Consider the following 16,907-nt stretch of genomic DNA (forward strand, 5'->3'; position numbering starts at 1 on the left):
TGACGCCAGATCACTTTAACTTTGTCTAGTTTAACTCACGTGGTGTTTTTTTTAAGCCCATCCCAGTCTGTTCCGGATCTACCCGATATACCGGATGAGTTTAGTAATTAAGCTATTTTAATTAAAACACATACCCAGGCCAGGGCCATGTACATACAACGGGGTCCATTAGTACGGCAGCCCACCACTAGAATTCATCACAACAACATTACCAAATTTAGCACGTGTAAAACAGTCAAAAGTTTCCATCGCCTGATCGGTAAACCCAACCGTTCGTCTTTCACTTCTACTTTCTTCTACAGTACCGTTACCACGCTAACACCGATTTTTTTTTTTTTTTCATTTGAAAAATCTTGATGACGTTCCGAGTCACACCAGTAATCACTGAGTCAACTCGGAATCTCGGCAAATCAACGCTATATTTCTTCCTCACAATCGCCGCTATCAAAGCATCACATTCTCTCTACCGCTGCATTCGCTCTTTAACAATGTCATCTTCTTCATCTTCAACGAGTAACAGTACTGCAGATGCCTCTACTCTCCGCCGAAATCGTATTCTCTCTAGCAAGCTCTATTTTGACGTGCCTCTCTCTAAGGTTTGTTTTCTAAGAAATAAAGTAATTAGCAATTTAATTTCATTATTGAGTGTTTCAATGTTTGATCAAGCAGGTACCGCTAATTTACTCGAAGGCTTATGATATTTCGTTTCTTGGCATGGAAAAGCTGTAAGATAATTTATTTGAAGTTTATCGTCGTATTTGTTTGGGTAGCTGTAATTAATTTGCTGCTTTCTTGGTTGATGGTACCTTTGTCATGGTATTGATATTTACTTTCCTTTCCTTTTTTTGAGACTTAACAGTATGATTAATTGTTGATTTCTGTGGTTTAGATTAAATATAAAGCAATTTATTATGTGCTAATAGCATCTGATCATATTTTAGAATTGTTTTTGAAATTTGATTATAATTTGTGCGTCCTTATAATAATAACCATTTGATGTTTTTTCACTGAAAAACTTTATAGAGTATTGAACTTCTGCGGAAGAACGTATTGAATACATAGCAGATTTGTAACCTGGTCATGCCTTTTCTTTGGCATAGTAATCGGATCTGTTTTCTAACTTGATGAAATGGTGCTTCTTTCCTGGCGCTGCTATGTGCTAAACCTTTAAATGATTTTAACTTTTAATTACCATGGTTAGTATCCATATGCTGCCCTGGAAAGTTCAAAGCATAGTTTTTGCTCTGCACTGGTGTCTTTTTCAATAAATCATGATTATAAGTTAAACTATAGATTAAAAGTCGTGCAATGTTTGTGGAGTGCATTTGGGTCAATGAACATGGTTACTAATATGTTGCCTAATGCCTAAAGGCAACAAGCTTTATGATGTTTGGAATGGTTGGGAAATCGATAAATTGGTGGGCACTGCAATTCTAACAATTTCATGGTCTTTCACTGCGACATTTCTGGTACTTTATTTTTGTGTTGTTATTGGACGTTTGAGATAAAATTACAGATCTAGAGAAAGCTTAAAGAGATGAAAAAATTACATTGTTGCTTCTGCTTTTGAATTTATTCGCTGTTATGGGAAGTCGCATGGCTTAGTTCTGAATTGCTATTGGTATAATCATCTATAAGTCAGACATATAATTTGGAATTGCTAAAATGAAACTCTTGCATATTTTTGTTGGCTTTGACTTTTTGGACTTTGAGTTCAGTCTTAATGCTCACTAGCCCATTTCTCTAATTGTAACTGATGTAGGCACCCCTTTGATTCTTCTAAATGGGGTCGCATATGTCGATTCCTCATTGTGGATGGTGTTCTAGACAAAAATAGTATCATTGAACCTCTAGAAGCGTCAAAAGATGATCTTCTTGTGGTACTTTCTATATCTTTTTGAAAACTTTCACCCTCTTTTTATTCCTGTTTGTATTGAATGCTTTTAAGGGAACATATGATGCTTGGGAGAAAAATCATCAAAGAGAAGAACCTTCTGTTCAATCTATGCAACTCAGTGTTGATTTGCATTTACCTTGCTCCAGACTTTTAATTGGAGTGTTGTTAATTTCTGATTTTTACCTTAGAAATTGTGTGAGAGTTTGGTGAACAATCGAAATTGCCCGGCAAGGATGAAAGTTTTGGATAGATAATTTTACTACCTTACAGTTGGCTTATTGATGTGAGATGAGTGCTTATGGACTGGATTTATATATTGTACTAATTGGTTTTCTTTAACAGGTTCACACGGAGTCATATTTGAGCAGTCTAAAGAGTAGTGCAAATGTTGCCATGATAATCGAGGTGATGTATATTTTCTCCTTTTACTGCCAATTTCTTTTTGATTAATTTCATGGAATTGTAGTAAATTTTATATTGGATGCTAACTGCTTTGCAAAAAAAACCTAGGCAATATTTTCAACTATGTTGATAATAGATCACTTTGACTTAGTGATGATCTCAAGATGATAGTATTTGATCTATAACACAGGTCCCCTGTCACACTATTTCTTTAGGGCGATTTTAGATAATCTTTTCAGTTCTTCTTCTTGTGATAAACATGGACTAAATTTGTCCAATCCTGCTAATTTGCAAACAAAACCTATCTAAGCTATTTTTTTAAACTTAATTGATAACAGATGACTTTGAATTAGTGATGATCTCAAAATGACAGTATTTGATCTAAAATACAGGTTCCCCCAGTCGCGCTACTTCCCAATTGTCTTGTGCAGCAAAAAGTTCTTTACCCATTTCGCAAGCAGGTGTGTATAGTTTGTATTTGACCTCTATTTTTACTTTGTAAGGATAAACTTTAGACTCCATGTTTCTTTAAGGCGATTTTAGATAATCTTTTCAGTTCTTGTTATTGTGATAAACGTGAAATAAATTTGCCCAATCCAGCTAATTTGCTCAACTTTGTAAAACTGAGCTAAATATGATATAGACCCCGAAGGATTTTATAGGTACTCTCTAAATTTGACATTCAGCCAATGAATTAACATTGATAAAAAAATGCACAGTTAATGAATATTTTATGTCACAGTATAATTTTCTTTGGTAGGAATCATCCCATACATGTAAAATAGGGTCAACACATCCAAACAAAATGAAAATATGATATTATCTCAACAATATAATGTCATCACTGCAATGTGTTGCCGGCAGATATCCTTTTTCTTTTTATGGCTGCAAGAAGGGAGTTTTTCCCAACTTTTGGGATTTCTTCGTAAATGCTATGAGAAATGAGAAAAGCATGCATAAGATCGCTTAGGCTCAAAGTGTTTTATGCAAGGTGGATTAATCTATCTAGAACAGGTGTCATCTATTGCAACTAAATTTGCATGGTTGGTGTATCATTTTTATCTTCGTATAAGACAAAGGTTTCCATGTTGCTCTCGCCAATTGAACATAGATGAGGGGGTCAATCCTGTTGTTCCAAACATAGATGGCCTTTTTGGTGCACATGCAAAGTCTGCAATTCAATGAGTGCAAAAAAAAATAAAAAAATCACCAATCCTAGTTCAGCACCATGCAAATAAACAGCGTTGAACTTACTATTTTTACCGTGTTTGACCAACTTAATCGAACTGCATTTCCAAGTTAGTCGGGTCAGCATTATAGTCAGGAATTCTACATTCAGTTCTGTACTGAAAAAAAATCTCTTTTTGTGGTTGTATAGCTAGATTATTCTTGATCTTTTCTTCAATGTCTTTGTAGAACTTGCTCGAGTTAGTGGAGATGATATTATAGATGATATCATAACTGCAACTCAATTTGGCCACACTTCTCCATTTCTTGCTTTGATTCTGTGGTTAAACCATATTTCACCAAATTGAACCACAATGTTTCTGTCTGACCAAATGTTGATTAAGTTGATGAAGTTCAACTATCTTCACAGATTTGACCATTGCAATAGGTTTAGCAAAGAAAAAGACCTTAAATTTAGCAAAATTTTAATCACTTTTAGCAAATTAGATTCATTAAATAGATTTGGTTGAAGTCCATGTCATCACAACAAGAAGAATTGCAAGGTTTCAAATTTCTGTACACAGCGTGGTGTCTGCACTGATCATACCCTACCCTAGGTAGGGGGAACTGTTCTGGCAGCGAAACTTGCAAAAGAGCGAGGGTGGGCCATCAATGTTGGAGGAGGTTTCCATCACTGCTGTAGTGAAAGAGGAGGTGGATTTTGTGCTTATGCAGACATTTCTCTTTGCATTCACTATGCCTTCAACCGGCTTGATATATCAAAGTAATGGCTGCTGCTCAGATGAAGTAGATGCTACTTTTTTTTGTTCATGCTGCTATAGAGTCAGTTGACAACCATCCTTTATGAACACGCTTCTATCCACACTGTTTGCAAAATTTTGCAGGGTGATGATAATTGACCTCGATGCACACCAAGGAAATGGCCATGAACGGGATTTTTCCAATGACAGTATGTTTATCTGTTCTTCTCCCCTCACGATGTTTTAGTCAATTCATATTGGATTTGACTAAATAGTTCTGAAATTTTGTTTCTTTCTGACAGGACGAGTTCATATTCTGGATATGTACAACCCTGAAATATATCCTTTTGTAAGTTGCATAAATTCAAAGCTGTCCATTTTCTCTCTCTATATTTCATACATATATCACTCTCTGTAGTTAATTTGTGGATTTCATCTGTTTTAACAATCGAGTTGCTATCAGGTAAAAAGATAATTTGTTTATTGTGGTTATTTTAGTTATAATTCTTAGTCTGTGGGTATTTCTCTGATAGGATCATGAAGCTAGGAGATACATTGATCAGAAGGTTGAAGTAGTGGTACGTAATTTTTGGTGAAGTTGGATTTTGGTTGTTGAACTATGCACCAGAATCCAATTCATTCCTTTTCCCCTGTGGACAGAGTGGTACCACAACAGATGAGTACTTGGTGAAACTTGATGAAGCACTCGTGGTAAACATTCAGGCCTCCTTTAAAATTCTTTTCACTGCCTCTCTATTTTTGTTCAATTGTATCAACTCAATAGAGCATAAGCTTTCAGTCTGATTCCATGATAGTCTTCTTTGTATGCTATTTCCTGGCTTCTTTATTCCAAAACTTCATCCATCTTATAGCATTCACTGGGTTCCTTGATTTTATCTTTTGCCAGTTTCAGTTTCATCCTTTTTTGCTATGTGCCTACCTGTAATTTGTTGAACAATTTTCCATAGCCTTGATACTTGTGAACTACCTATAACTCTTCCTTTTCAGCTTAGTCATGTTCAGTGCATCAGCATGATATGTCAATATAGATTTTGGTTATGCCTTTATAGTTCTTTGTAACCTAAAGCTGCTGGTGTTGACTTTATGCCATTCTTTCAGTTAGTGCGTCAGCACAGTATGTCAATATAGATTTTGGTAATGCCTTCATAGTTATTTGTAACCTAAAGCTCCTGGTGTTGACTTTATGCCATTCTTTCAGTTAGTGCATCAGCACAGCATGTCAATATAGATTTTGGTAATGCCTTTATAGTTCTTTGTAACCTAAAGCTGCTGGTGTTGACTTTATGCCACTCTTTCAGTTATCACTTCACTTGACAGGTTTTTCTAGATCTTTTATTACTTTATGCGTTGAAATTCCTGGATCCGACGCATTTGTTATGCCGATTCTATTCTTATAGATTATGTTTATGCAACACTAATTATTACAAGGTGTGAATGTGAGGTTGCTGGTAAAATGTTTGATCCTGAGTTGGTGGTCTTCAATGCTGGCACCGATATCCTGGATGGAGACCCATTAGGGAGGCTAAAGGTATCACAATCCTCGGGTCTTTTTGTGCAAAAAATATTGCAAGTGTTTAATCTGTAATAGCAGCTAAATGTGCAGAACTTATGATGAGAATCTTGCATTGTCATTGGGTTTTTTGGCTGTTATGCCAGATGAATTGTATAATAAGCTGAGCTTTAATCATCCCACCAACATGATAATCTCCAGTTTATTATATAACTTTCATCATGCCAGTCTGATGTCATTAAATGAATTGGATTTGAAACTGTTGAGGATGCATCCATAGAATCTAAGGAAAAAATTATAGAATTTAGGTGGCCTATTTTCTCTTGAGCTGTTATTGATTAACTAAAGGAGATAATGTTTGTGCTTCTTGAAATTGATGTGCTGTTGTAACCATATAAGAAGTTAATTAATCATCATGAGTCTGGTAGGAACCCGTGTAATATAGTATGCTTGGTGCAGATTAGCCCTGATGGAATAACTAGCAGAGATGAGAAAGTTTTCAGGTTTGCTCGTGAAAAGAATGCCTCTCTTGTCATGTTGACATCAGGTTCAGTTTTCAAATTTATGCTTAGTTTGTAACGGTCAAACTTGCCTATGCATGGATTTTTGCTTGCATACCTGTGTGCGCTTTAAATTTCCATGGCCTGGTTTGTTGAGAGAGACTCGTCCCTTGCAAAGAAAAATCTGTTGATTATCATATGCTTCATTCTTCTATGATTTCCGTTTTGGTGGATGGAATATGAGGCCCTTAAGTTACATCTCCGCTTATACTAAGACACACCATAGAATTTTATGATCCCATTACTAAATTGTATCCAATCCAGCTTCTTGGTAATCATGGTCGTTGACCAAACTGCAAACTGCATTAGGTTGCTAGAAACTGTTTAAGAAATTACAACTTGCATTGGTTCCATTTTCGGATGGATGAAGCCTGAAACCATGCAGAGGTGTGAACATGATGCTTGGGTTTCTCCAAATCTTTAAGCATTTTGTCCATGCGTATAGTATCTGAACCAGCAATTCCCTAGGGTTTTTCCATGCTTACCTTGATTCATTTCATCTCAAGACTTACAAGTAGTTTCCTGTTGCTTTTCTGAAGAGAAATAGTATGTTGTCTTCCCTTTGTATTGCTTCTCTCAGAAACAGACAGAAAAGATTGAGATATATCACATGGAATGGCGCAAAAGGATCCATATAGCTGACCCCAACTGGCCTGGGTTAAGGTGTGGTTGTGGTTGCAACCTTTATTTTTCATCCTCGAGTGTCTATGGCGATCTAGGCCAGGTTGCTCATGCATGATAATTAGACAATCTGACCTTTACCATTTAGGATATGAATTGTTTGATTGGTTACATCGTGAGAATTCATCTCGGATAAATCTGTCTAGCTATATGCATTGTTTGATAATGTAACTTGTTCTTGTTTCAGGTGGTTACATGAAGTCGAGTGCCAGAGTTATAGCAGATTCGATAGCGAACCTCTCAAAACAGACCTTAATAAATTTCTAGACTAGTAGACCGCTCCTCAGTGAGGGTAATTAATATCCGTCTGTGGCATGCCCTTCAGGATTTGGTCCATGTTTGAGACGAAACCGTGACAGCTTCCCTCTTTATGCAGGAGGTTGTAAATATATGAAATGAAGAAAAAGAAAATATGTAGGACATTTACAGGGAGCAATTTAGTGCTTATATACGGGCTGTAAAGCTAAAAATGCTGTTCATGCCATTTAATGTTGACGTAGTAAATTTCCAGCTACAGTATTAAATTTTAAGAGCCTTTATCAAAGCTCTCCGTGCAGAGAAACCTGAACTGCTCTGCCAGAATCCCACCGCGGGGCTGGAAGCTCTCATGATTGTGGCTGTTTTGTTTTTGCCGTCGTAAAGTGTTTTTGGTTTTTTGGCTGAAAATGATGGAGATCAAAGGGTATCTTCTTTTATTCCACTCAATTGAATTTCAATGAAGAATGATTAATCTACTGTATATCTTGGCAATCCGGCAACAAGAGCTGCAGCAGCAACATGCTGGGGATGCACGTTGGCAATCCGGCAACAAGAGCTGCAGCAACATGCTGGGGATGCATTGGGTGTGAGGATCTCGAGAAGCTAGTTTTGGTTTCTTTATTAAGAAACTCACTCAGCTTTGTTTGACAAACACTACTCCTCAGCCGATTATTGGTTACTTTTAGTTGGATCTTACCTTTTCTTTATAGAAATAAGAAGAGAGTTTTATAAATGTAATGAAAATTTTGTAATATATATAAAATTATATTGGTTCCATACCCACACGTTTTGGACCGACATGCCTAACAAAGTAGACCACCCTGAAAGCACTGTCATGGTCGATCATGGGTTTTGAACTCTAGTCAAGGACACAGCTACAAAAGCACCCAACTTGCATTTCTCTTAACTCCCTTGTCTCCCTAATTTGTGGTTCTCTAAGAAAATAAAATAAAAACAGTCACTATTTTCAAACAAAGTATACTTCTGCCTGTGGCACTGTTACACGCACAAATTATTCATATTTAAATCAAAACATTCATTAAGAAAATATTTTTGAGCATATCACCTGGTGTACGTATTGCAGAACCCAATTGATTTTATTTTTCAAATTTAAAGGATAATATTGGATTAATTTACGTGATAATTAAGATTAATTTTTTTTTTTTAAAGTGTTAAGAAAACAAATCTAATACCTTTTAAAGAATAAGTCAATCTTTTAAGATTTGATGATAAAAACTAAGCAAATAAACCTTTTAAATCATCACCTTTCTTTTGAAACTAAAACTAAACCACCCTTATTTTTATATTTTAAAAATGCTTTTAAAAATTTTATTTTTTATTTATATTTTCAAATCTTTTTAACATATATGTAAATATTAAAAATAATTTTTAAAAAATAAAATATTTTAAAAAACAATATTATCAAACTCCCAAAAACCTAGCAGTCCCGTTTCGAATTAAAAAGAAGAAAAGTAATAAAAAATAACTAAGAAAAAAGAGAAATAAATAAAAAGCAAATTGGAGAATTAGATCATTGCTTCTGGTTTGCTTCTGGTTTCCTTCATATTCGATTCATGACTTCTACTTGACTACGCTCTCCTGCATTTTCTCCCCCTCTCTCTCAGCGCCCAAAGAAAAAGAGCACCTCCCCACCCGGCTCCCACACAAAAAAAAAAAAAAAAATTATCTTTTAACCTTGACGTTTCTCCTCCAAGCAATGTTGAGAAGAGAATCATTTCTTTGCAAACTCATTTTTTTCCTCTTCTGTTTCGCTTCCCTCTCACTCGCTGACGAACTCACCGACTCAGATCGGCTCGAGTTCACCGCCAACGCTTCAATCTCTAACACTTCTCTGCCTAAACCTAATGAAGGCGGTAGTTTTGCTGATATGATCGATAAAGCTCTCGAGAAAGAGTTCACTGAGAATGACCAAAACGAAGGTTCGTTTTCTTAATTTTAGGGTTTACTTCTTGATTTTGCGTTCAAGAAGTATTTCATCATGTTTAATTTAGTTAATTATATATTTTTTTGTTATTAACGCTTGCCATTTGTTGAGTGTCATTTTGGTGTGTTTTACTCTATTGACGGGGAATGTACCATTGATATATAGAGGATTAGATCTTGTCTTCTTAGATTCGTTCTCAGAACTGACGAACTCGATCTCAGGATCGAAAACTTGATGGGTTTATCAGTCTTATTGAGAATTTTTGGTCTTTAAATCTCATTCAATTTTAATTGTTAGGCTTGATTTGATGATATAGTTACTTGCGTGCATTTTAGATTGTGAAGGTAGATGACAGTACAATAGAGTCCAGAAATTCAATTTGCTCTGAGACTCTACTATGTTGATTATTGTTTGCGCAAGATGTGAATCACCGGATCATTGCATGCATATTTTCATCACCTAGCTAATCATGGTTCCTTCCTCACTTATTTTGTCATATCGGCAGCAACTGATGCCGGAAGCTTTAACAACAGCGTAGCTGAACAGCAGGTTGGTTTTTTTTTTTTTTTTCTTTTCTCAAATTTTGAATGACAGCAGATTTGACTCCGATGAAGCGTTTACTTTTGGATGTAAGATGAATTTATTTAAACATTATAATCAGTGATTGAGGCACAACGCACTCAAGAAGGCAGATGATGCCATTCGCTTTGATTCACTGTTATGGTTTATTAGAATTTTTTAACTAACTCATGCTTTTATAATGCTCACCATATATATTGAGATTCTAATCAAGTAGTTTTTTAATCGAAATTTATATTGTGATGAGAAAAACTGGCAATGGCGGTGTTTTTCACTTGTACTCTACTTGTGGTTATGATATTTTTTTTTCTTGTTCATCATAAATTTGATCTAGTTGCTTTGAGAAAAGTCTGCTTGGTTTAGAGCTTTTATCTTTCCCCTTGTTTGGATTCATTTAGAACAAGTTTTTGCTGAACATATCTTCTTGATACCTTTTCATTGCTCAGGCAGTTTTGGAAACTGTTGCCAGAGTAAAATCGAAGAAAAATGACACGAAAGAGGAAAAGTATAAGCTCCTTTCTTGTAAATTAGTGGCTTTCCTTATTATTTTTTAAACCTTAAGTTGGCTTTTGCTTTTATTTGGTATATGAATGCTGCTATATCATCTGAAACATTTCTCTTCTGAATCTCATTTTAGGTCGTTTAAATTTCATGATGTTTTTAATTTGGACAATGAGAATGGACCAGAAGATACCCCAACATTGATAGATCGAAAGGTGTGATTGCTTTTCTAAACCTATCCTGAGTTGGTGACATTGCTAGTGTTCACCTGCTAAATAATTGTTTGTTTCAGGATAATGTATTCATTATATCAAACTTTAAATCAAAATATCCGGTGCTGCAGCTAGACTTGCGGTAAGTGTACTGATGTTTTATATTTCATTCAATTTATTTCTCTTTCTCAGCTGGTAATTTAATCTGAGTTTATTGCCTTGTAGATTGATATCAGATTTGGTTGTCGTCATTGTATCTGCAACTTGTGGTGGCATTGCGTTTGCTTGTGCTGGACAACCGGTCTGGTTATATTTGATCTCTGCTTAGTTCATGACTCACTGCAATGCTATATCAATGTCGGAGCATTTCATTTAGTTAAATTATACCATCTCATCATGTTACTCTTATATCATTGTTCTAATGGTAAATTCTTGCAGGTCATCACTGGATACTTGCTAGCAGGATCCATTATTGGTCCTGGAGGGTTTAACTTTGTCAGTGAAATGGTTCAAGTATGTAGCATAGATATTTATTTCTTTACCAGTTCCCCTAAAACCTTTCTGGACGATTCTTTCTCTGCCTTAGTGTTGTACTTGGATATATTACAGGCTCTGAATGCATAATCTAGTAGTAACGACTAATTGGATTATTTTAGCTTTGAATCTTTGAATTCTGATGATTCACCTGTACCATTTCACAATCATAAAAGTGATTGTTCTTTACATCAGAACGTTCTCTAATATTTGAGGGTATTGAATATAGTTTTCACCATCAATAGTTAAATGGTTCACCTCTGTTGTAATTGCAACTATAAACAAGATTCCATATTATCTTCTTATGATGTTTTGCAAACACCAATGACAATCTTCTGAGTTATTGTTTTTAATTTTATAATCTTAATGCCCTAGCTTACCATGTTGTTGATGCTAATTTTCTTCTACCAACTTTACAATTCGCTTGTTTTTCATATGTCAGGTTGAGACGGTGGCTCAGTTTGGTGTTATTTTTCTTCTTTTTGCCTTGGGCTTGGAGTTTTCAACAACAAAGGTTAGTTCTCGACCTTCTTCTTCAATTTTTGTTTTTTCATCAATATTATATTCAAAGTTCATCTTCTTCAATTTCAGCTTCGAGTTGTCCGGGCTGTTGCTGTTGTAGGAGGTCTGCTTGAAATTGTTTTATTCATGTTCTTATGTGGCATTACAGCCATGGTATGATTATCTACTTATTGTTTCAGAAATTATATGCGATTATATTGCTGAGTTTCGTTAATATGTGAAGACCATTTTTACCAAAGTATACACTAATTGATTGTTTAACCAATCACAAGGAACCAGACATCGCATTCTAGAAAACATCTATGAGAAGAAATAAGAAATGATTCAACATATGCAATTTTTGGCTGAGAAACTGACAATTTGAAATGAACAACAGTTATAGAAATGATCCCATATTCAACACAGCATCATCTTTGTTTTTCCCATTCAATAATTTTTGGCTCTTAGATTCTGGCATCAGGCTTTGACCATAATGAGTTTTTGCTAAAGATAATCCTGCCATACCAGTTTCATACCTTGTGTGGTAAAGGGATTATAGTTCAAATCTGCCTCATGGTTCCCAATTCAGTGTTTAAGGTAGTTGCTGCATGGTTTCATTGTAAAATTGGACCAAATGTGCATCTTTTCTATCACACAAAAGTTTTGAAGTTGAATTCTTTATGTTAACCCACTGGTGATAAAACCTCTAGTTTGTACCTGTCATTGTGGTGCGCACACAGCAGAGGTACTATGCCATTGGTTTTGCTGCAGAGCATGTTGCATTCTTATATTTTCTTGGCAAGTAGAGTATACTGCACAGAGTTATTCATTCTTGATGCTGCAGTTCTGATTGGATGCTGTTTGCAGTTATGCGGTGGTAAGTCTTCAGAGGGTGTGTTTGTTGGTGCATTCCTTTCCATGTCTTCAACAGCAGTGGTAAAAACCTTATCCTAATGTATCATGAGTCACTTGAACCTTCGCTTTCATTATAGAATTCACAATGTAATGCAATGATCTCAAAGTTGCATGGTTTGATGCAGGTATTGAAGTTCTTGATGGAAAAGAATTCTATTAATTCGCTTCATGGGCAAGTCACCATTGGAACTCTAATTTTGCAGGTTGGGTTCTTTACAGTCATCCTTCAAATCTCACTTCTGTTTGCTGAGTTCCATTAACATTTTCTGGCACTCAGGTTATCTATGTGAACTTTCCTTCCTTCCACCACTTACAACTTTGGAATTTTTTTACCTCTCAGGACTGTGCAGTTGGTTTGCTGTTTGCACTGCTTCCTGTTCTATGTGGAACTTCCGGTGTTCTTCAAGGACTAATGTCCATGACCAAAGTGTAAGTAAATATTAATTATCATGAGTTGCCAACCTTTTTCTTTGGAGTTAGAATGTATACGTGCATGTGTGTTCAGGCACAGTAAAGCTATTTATCTGTTGTAATATGCTTACTCTTGTTTCCAGGCTGGTGTTGTTGATTGCATTTTTGGCTGTTCTGTCAATATTATCTCGTACTTGGGTTCCATGGTTTCTTAAATTGATGATGAGCCTATCATCACAGGTACACATTTATTTGGTAAATAAGTTGTTTTAAAGAAGTTCTGCTGTGGGCTTATAAAAAAAATGTTTGTGTGTTTTAGCTACATCAGTCTTTTTTCTAAGACATTAATGAATTTTTGCAGACCAATGAACTCTATCAATTAGCATCAGTCGCGTTCTGCTTGATTGTAGCCTGGGTATGCATCATCTGCTTGTTTTCAATTTATCCACAACTCTTGATGTCGCTTCGTTACACCTTTATGAGTACTCCTATTATTGCTCGCTATGTTTCATTTGGGTTTCTATTTATGTACTGAAATCAAACATTAGCTCTTAAAGAGCTGTACTTAGAGCATCTGAACCAGTGAATTGCAATGCTGCATGTGGCTTTAAATGTCTGAGGTGTTTCATTGTGGTGGATAAGTCTTGTATTAGAGTTAAGCTCATGAATAGAGGTTGTTTATCAGGAAATGCTTCATGAGATTTGAAATTATTGATATGCCATGTATTGAAACCATAATTAATTTGTATGGGACATAGTAGATCCAAGAATAGCTTTCCATTTTAAAAGTTTTTGAACATGGTTTTTTTTCTAACTAAAAATAAGATATTGGATCTGTTTTCATTTTGGCATCTGATTTAGATGATTTCTCCTGAGAATGTTAGAGATAGATGAACCAACATAAGAGTGGTGTATTTGGCATGTCACATACTGGTATAATTAACTGGGCTGTTATCATTATATAATTTCGGTTGCATCTGCTAAAGCTTTGATGTGTTGCATTTCATTATCAATGAAGTCCTTGCATTCCCCGCTTTGCTTTTCATCTTAAAGGGTTTCTTGAGATAATTTAAGCTGGCTACCTCTATAAATTTCTTTGCATTACAGGTTAAATGACATTATTATCTTTTTTTATTTTATAACATCTCAGAGTAGTGATAAGCTTGGCCTAAGTCTAGAACTGGGTTCATTTGCTGCTGGGGTGATGATATCAACAACTGATCTTGCTCAGCATACACTAGAACAAGTAAGTTATAGTTAGAATTCTATTTTGTCAACGAAAGTTGTATGCATTTGTATACTGTAATATATTTGGCATCTAAGGCAATGTTGCAACCATGAAAAATAGAAATGATTCCTTCTCATTTATTTGTGATTTAACAATATTTTACCATCAGGAGATTGTTGAAAGTTGTTAAGCTTTCCATGGTGGCACTAGAATTCAGCAATGAATTGCTACTGTAATCTGACTGGCTGACTCAACTGAATTTGGGCTTCTTGTTATTGTTGTTTTTTTTAACTAATCAATGGAGGCAATATTTGTCTCTTAGGTTTAGCAAGTTTTGTTTGTTTCTGCTAGATGAATATGAGAGACTGTGAATGTTAGATGCTCTTCAGGGCTGTCACATTGAATAAGGTGAAGGCTATGGTGAATGTGTAAAACCACAATGCTATTATCAGTATTATGCATTTAGTCGCAGTCCATCTTTGCAATGATAGTTTATTGGTTATTTTGTCAGGCTTGACATTTGATATTTGATACTGGTACCAGAGTACTCTCTAGTTATCCCACACATGAAGCTTGTTACTTGTGCAGATTGAACCCATTCGGAATTTCTTTGCTGCTCTTTTCCTTGCCAGCATTGGAATGCTGATCCATGTTCATTTTCTCTGGAGCCATGTTGATATATTACTGGCGTCTGTTATATTGGTTATCATAATAAAGACAGCCATAATCACGACAGTTGTAAGGGGATTTGGTTACAACAACAAGACCGCACTTCTTGTAAGATTTTATGATGGTCTCCTAGCTCTGTTACTTTAAAGAATATTGGTTGTTAATTGAGGGAACCTAAATGTATTTATGTAAATGTGTAGGTTGGAATGTCTCTGGCACAAATAGGGGAGTTTGCTTTTGTTCTTCTTAGCCGTGCTTCTAATCTTCATCTAGTTGAGGTAAGTGGTACTATTACAGTTTACTGGGAAAAGTTTTCAAATAGAGAACTCATGGAAAAGAGAAGTTTGTATCTACTACGTTGACTTCTTCTTTTTTTTGCTAATGGTGGTGGTCTGTGGTAATATTTACCGGAATTGCCCTTAATTCCTGCTGAGAGACTCTCTGGAGATTATGATGAAGAGCTAACTAGCTAATACTTTGATCATTCTCAGGGGAAACTTTATCTGCTGCTTCTGGGGACAACAGCTCTTAGTTTGGTATGGTGATTTATTTTACTAAAATTCGTGGAATTTATAGATTTTATGCTTGCCATGTTTTTTAGGTTGGGTCTAACTTGCCCTGATGCATTAATCGCTTGTTGGTATCAGAAAACTAAATGCAATTCTAGTTTAAGTTGTTTCTGCAATTTAATTGCATATTTAGATTATTATGTTCATTCGAATAGGATGGTGAATTTTGCATCCACACTCCAGTTTCAAATCCCTACTTACTGCTCAACATGAAGTGAAAGGTGCTTATAAAAAAACTCGTGTTTGATGCTTAGTTTTACTCTGGAGATGGACATGGACATGGGACACTAATTTGATAAAATGTGGACAGGCTCTGCATAGTCATAGCATTCTATTAAGTTATTGACCTTTGCTAGTGACAATTGTTTGCTTATGGAAATGAGAATGAACATGGGAAAAGCAGTTACTGGTACAAATGCCATGCATCTTGAAATAAATGTGATGGTAAAAGAAAGTTTAAATGACGGACAACTTTGTGCATCCAAGTTATGCCTTGTCATTTGGAAGCTAGATCTGTGATGAGAGTGGACAATGCTTTTTTATGTATTTTTCATTGCTTAAGAAGGAAATTTCTAGCGGTATTGAATTGCAAAAAAAGCGGACAATAGGGAGGAATCAATTTACTGTTGTCTGCACGTATTTTGACAGATGTTGACATACGTAACATCCCTGCAGGTGACAACGACTCTGCTTTTCAAGCTAATCCCTGCTGTAATGCATCTAGGAGTGCTGTTACGGTGGTTCCCTCCTGACAGCGCAGTCGAGGTAAGCATTGATGAATTGATTGTCTAGACATGGACTTGCAGCTGGTCGGATCGGCCATTGACTTGTATTTAGCGATCCTCCTCCCCTTGATCTCTTTCTAAACTTAATTATGTGCCTTTTGACTTCCAGGTTGGATCTAAAGGAGACAACTTCCGATCAGACAGTGGTAAACAACGGATTAGTGTGTTAGTCGAAGGACCTCATGACTCATGAGCTCTGTACATATGCCATTAAGTGGTATGTCAAGTTTATATGACTAACACTATGCTGCGGCTTTTTTTCATCCCTCTGTGCAGATGAAGTTGACTGTGTTCCTCTAGGACTGGCACGAAGTTTTGCGTTCGATTTAGATAGGAAATTTTCTTTGCCATGATTTTTTCATTGTATCATATGCTCGATCCAGCACAGAATCGCAGTGACAATTCATAGTAACCCATACTTGATGTCTTATGAATCTGTAAAATGAACATGTGCATAGTGCATTTTTCTTTTTCTTTTTTCCATTTTTATGATTTTTCCAAAATCACGTTGGGAAAACTCATCTCAATGTTATGGCTTTTCTTACTGCCACTGTTGGGCAGATGTATATATTATGTTTAGAATCTCGTGAAATGTTAACCATATTGTATGGAGCAAATTGTTTTAGAAAACCTATAATTTTCCGAAGCTCATAAAACGCATTATTATTTTTTATTTATTTATTTTGAAATAACGCTTTAAAAAATCTTGGTCAGCCATTCTCCATCACGATATCTTACCGTATAAAATGAATGAGTGAGATGGAATGAAAGAATGACTGACAAGGATACAAATGTTGAATC

At 35.6% G+C, this 16,907-nt stretch overlaps 2 protein-coding genes and 1 long non-coding RNA gene across 3 annotated transcripts; 2 read left to right on the forward strand and 1 right to left on the reverse strand.

The window, feature by feature from the left end:
• Positions 1-253: 253 nt before the first annotated feature.
• HDA2 (histone deacetylase 2) lies at positions 254-7,543 on the forward strand. The gene is made up of 13 exons (XM_011021179.1): positions 254-596; positions 670-725; positions 1,763-1,880; positions 2,240-2,302; positions 2,692-2,760; positions 4,084-4,250; positions 4,372-4,436; positions 4,530-4,576; positions 4,761-4,805; positions 4,888-4,938; positions 5,690-5,776; positions 6,218-6,305; positions 7,187-7,543. The coding sequence occupies exons 1-13, from the start codon at positions 357-359 to the stop codon at positions 7,264-7,266; spliced, it is 1,176 nt and encodes a 391-aa protein (XP_011019481.1). The 5' UTR covers positions 254-356; the 3' UTR covers positions 7,267-7,543.
• Positions 7,544-7,657: 114 nt separating this feature from the next.
• Positions 7,658-8,202, reverse strand: LOC105122207 (uncharacterized). The gene is made up of 2 exons (XR_841658.1): positions 7,792-8,202; positions 7,658-7,741 (listed from the first exon to the last, which is right to left on the reverse strand). It is a non-coding gene; the product is annotated as an uncharacterized LOC105122207 (long non-coding RNA).
• A 536-nt stretch (positions 8,203-8,738) lies between these two features.
• On the forward strand, positions 8,739-16,704 carry KEA6 (K+ efflux antiporter 6). The gene is made up of 21 exons (XM_011021180.1): positions 8,739-9,197; positions 9,708-9,751; positions 10,228-10,286; positions 10,419-10,497; positions 10,575-10,636; positions 10,720-10,795; positions 10,933-11,007; positions 11,471-11,542; positions 11,620-11,703; positions 12,397-12,465; positions 12,570-12,647; positions 12,785-12,873; positions 12,999-13,095; positions 13,217-13,270; positions 14,006-14,101; positions 14,672-14,860; positions 14,953-15,030; positions 15,244-15,288; positions 15,997-16,086; positions 16,216-16,252; positions 16,383-16,704. The coding sequence occupies exons 1-21, from the start codon at positions 8,975-8,977 to the stop codon at positions 16,457-16,459; spliced, it is 1,773 nt and encodes a 590-aa protein (XP_011019482.1). The 5' UTR covers positions 8,739-8,974; the 3' UTR covers positions 16,460-16,704.
• Positions 16,705-16,907: the final 203 nt, after the last annotated feature.

Source organism: Populus euphratica, unplaced genomic scaffold (assembly GCF_000495115.2).
Source record: "Populus euphratica unplaced genomic scaffold, PopEup_1.0 scaffold19.1, whole genome shotgun sequence".
Taxonomy (NCBI): Eukaryota; Viridiplantae; Streptophyta; class Magnoliopsida; order Malpighiales; family Salicaceae; genus Populus; species Populus euphratica.

Bases quoted from the DNA above. Each gene is read 5' to 3' on its own strand.
- KEA6 (XM_011021180.1), top strand. From the start codon at position 8,975: ATGTTGAGAAGAGAATCATTTCTTTGCAAACTCATTTTTTTCCTCTTC. The intron at 9,752-10,227 runs GTTGGTTTTTTT...TTCATTGCTCAG, and splicing joins ACAGCGTAGCTGAACAGCAG to GCAGTTTTGGAAACTGTTGC. The intron at 15,031-15,243 runs GTAAGTGGTACT...GATCATTCTCAG, and splicing joins CTAATCTTCATCTAGTTGAG to GGGAAACTTTATCTGCTGCT.
- HDA2 (XM_011021179.1), top strand. From the start codon at position 357: ATGACGTTCCGAGTCACACCAGTAATCACTGAGTCAACTCGGAATCTC. The intron at 2,761-4,083 runs GTGTGTATAGTT...ACCCTACCCTAG, and splicing joins TTTACCCATTTCGCAAGCAG to GTAGGGGGAACTGTTCTGGC. The intron at 4,437-4,529 runs GTATGTTTATCT...TCTTTCTGACAG, and splicing joins ACGGGATTTTTCCAATGACA to GACGAGTTCATATTCTGGAT.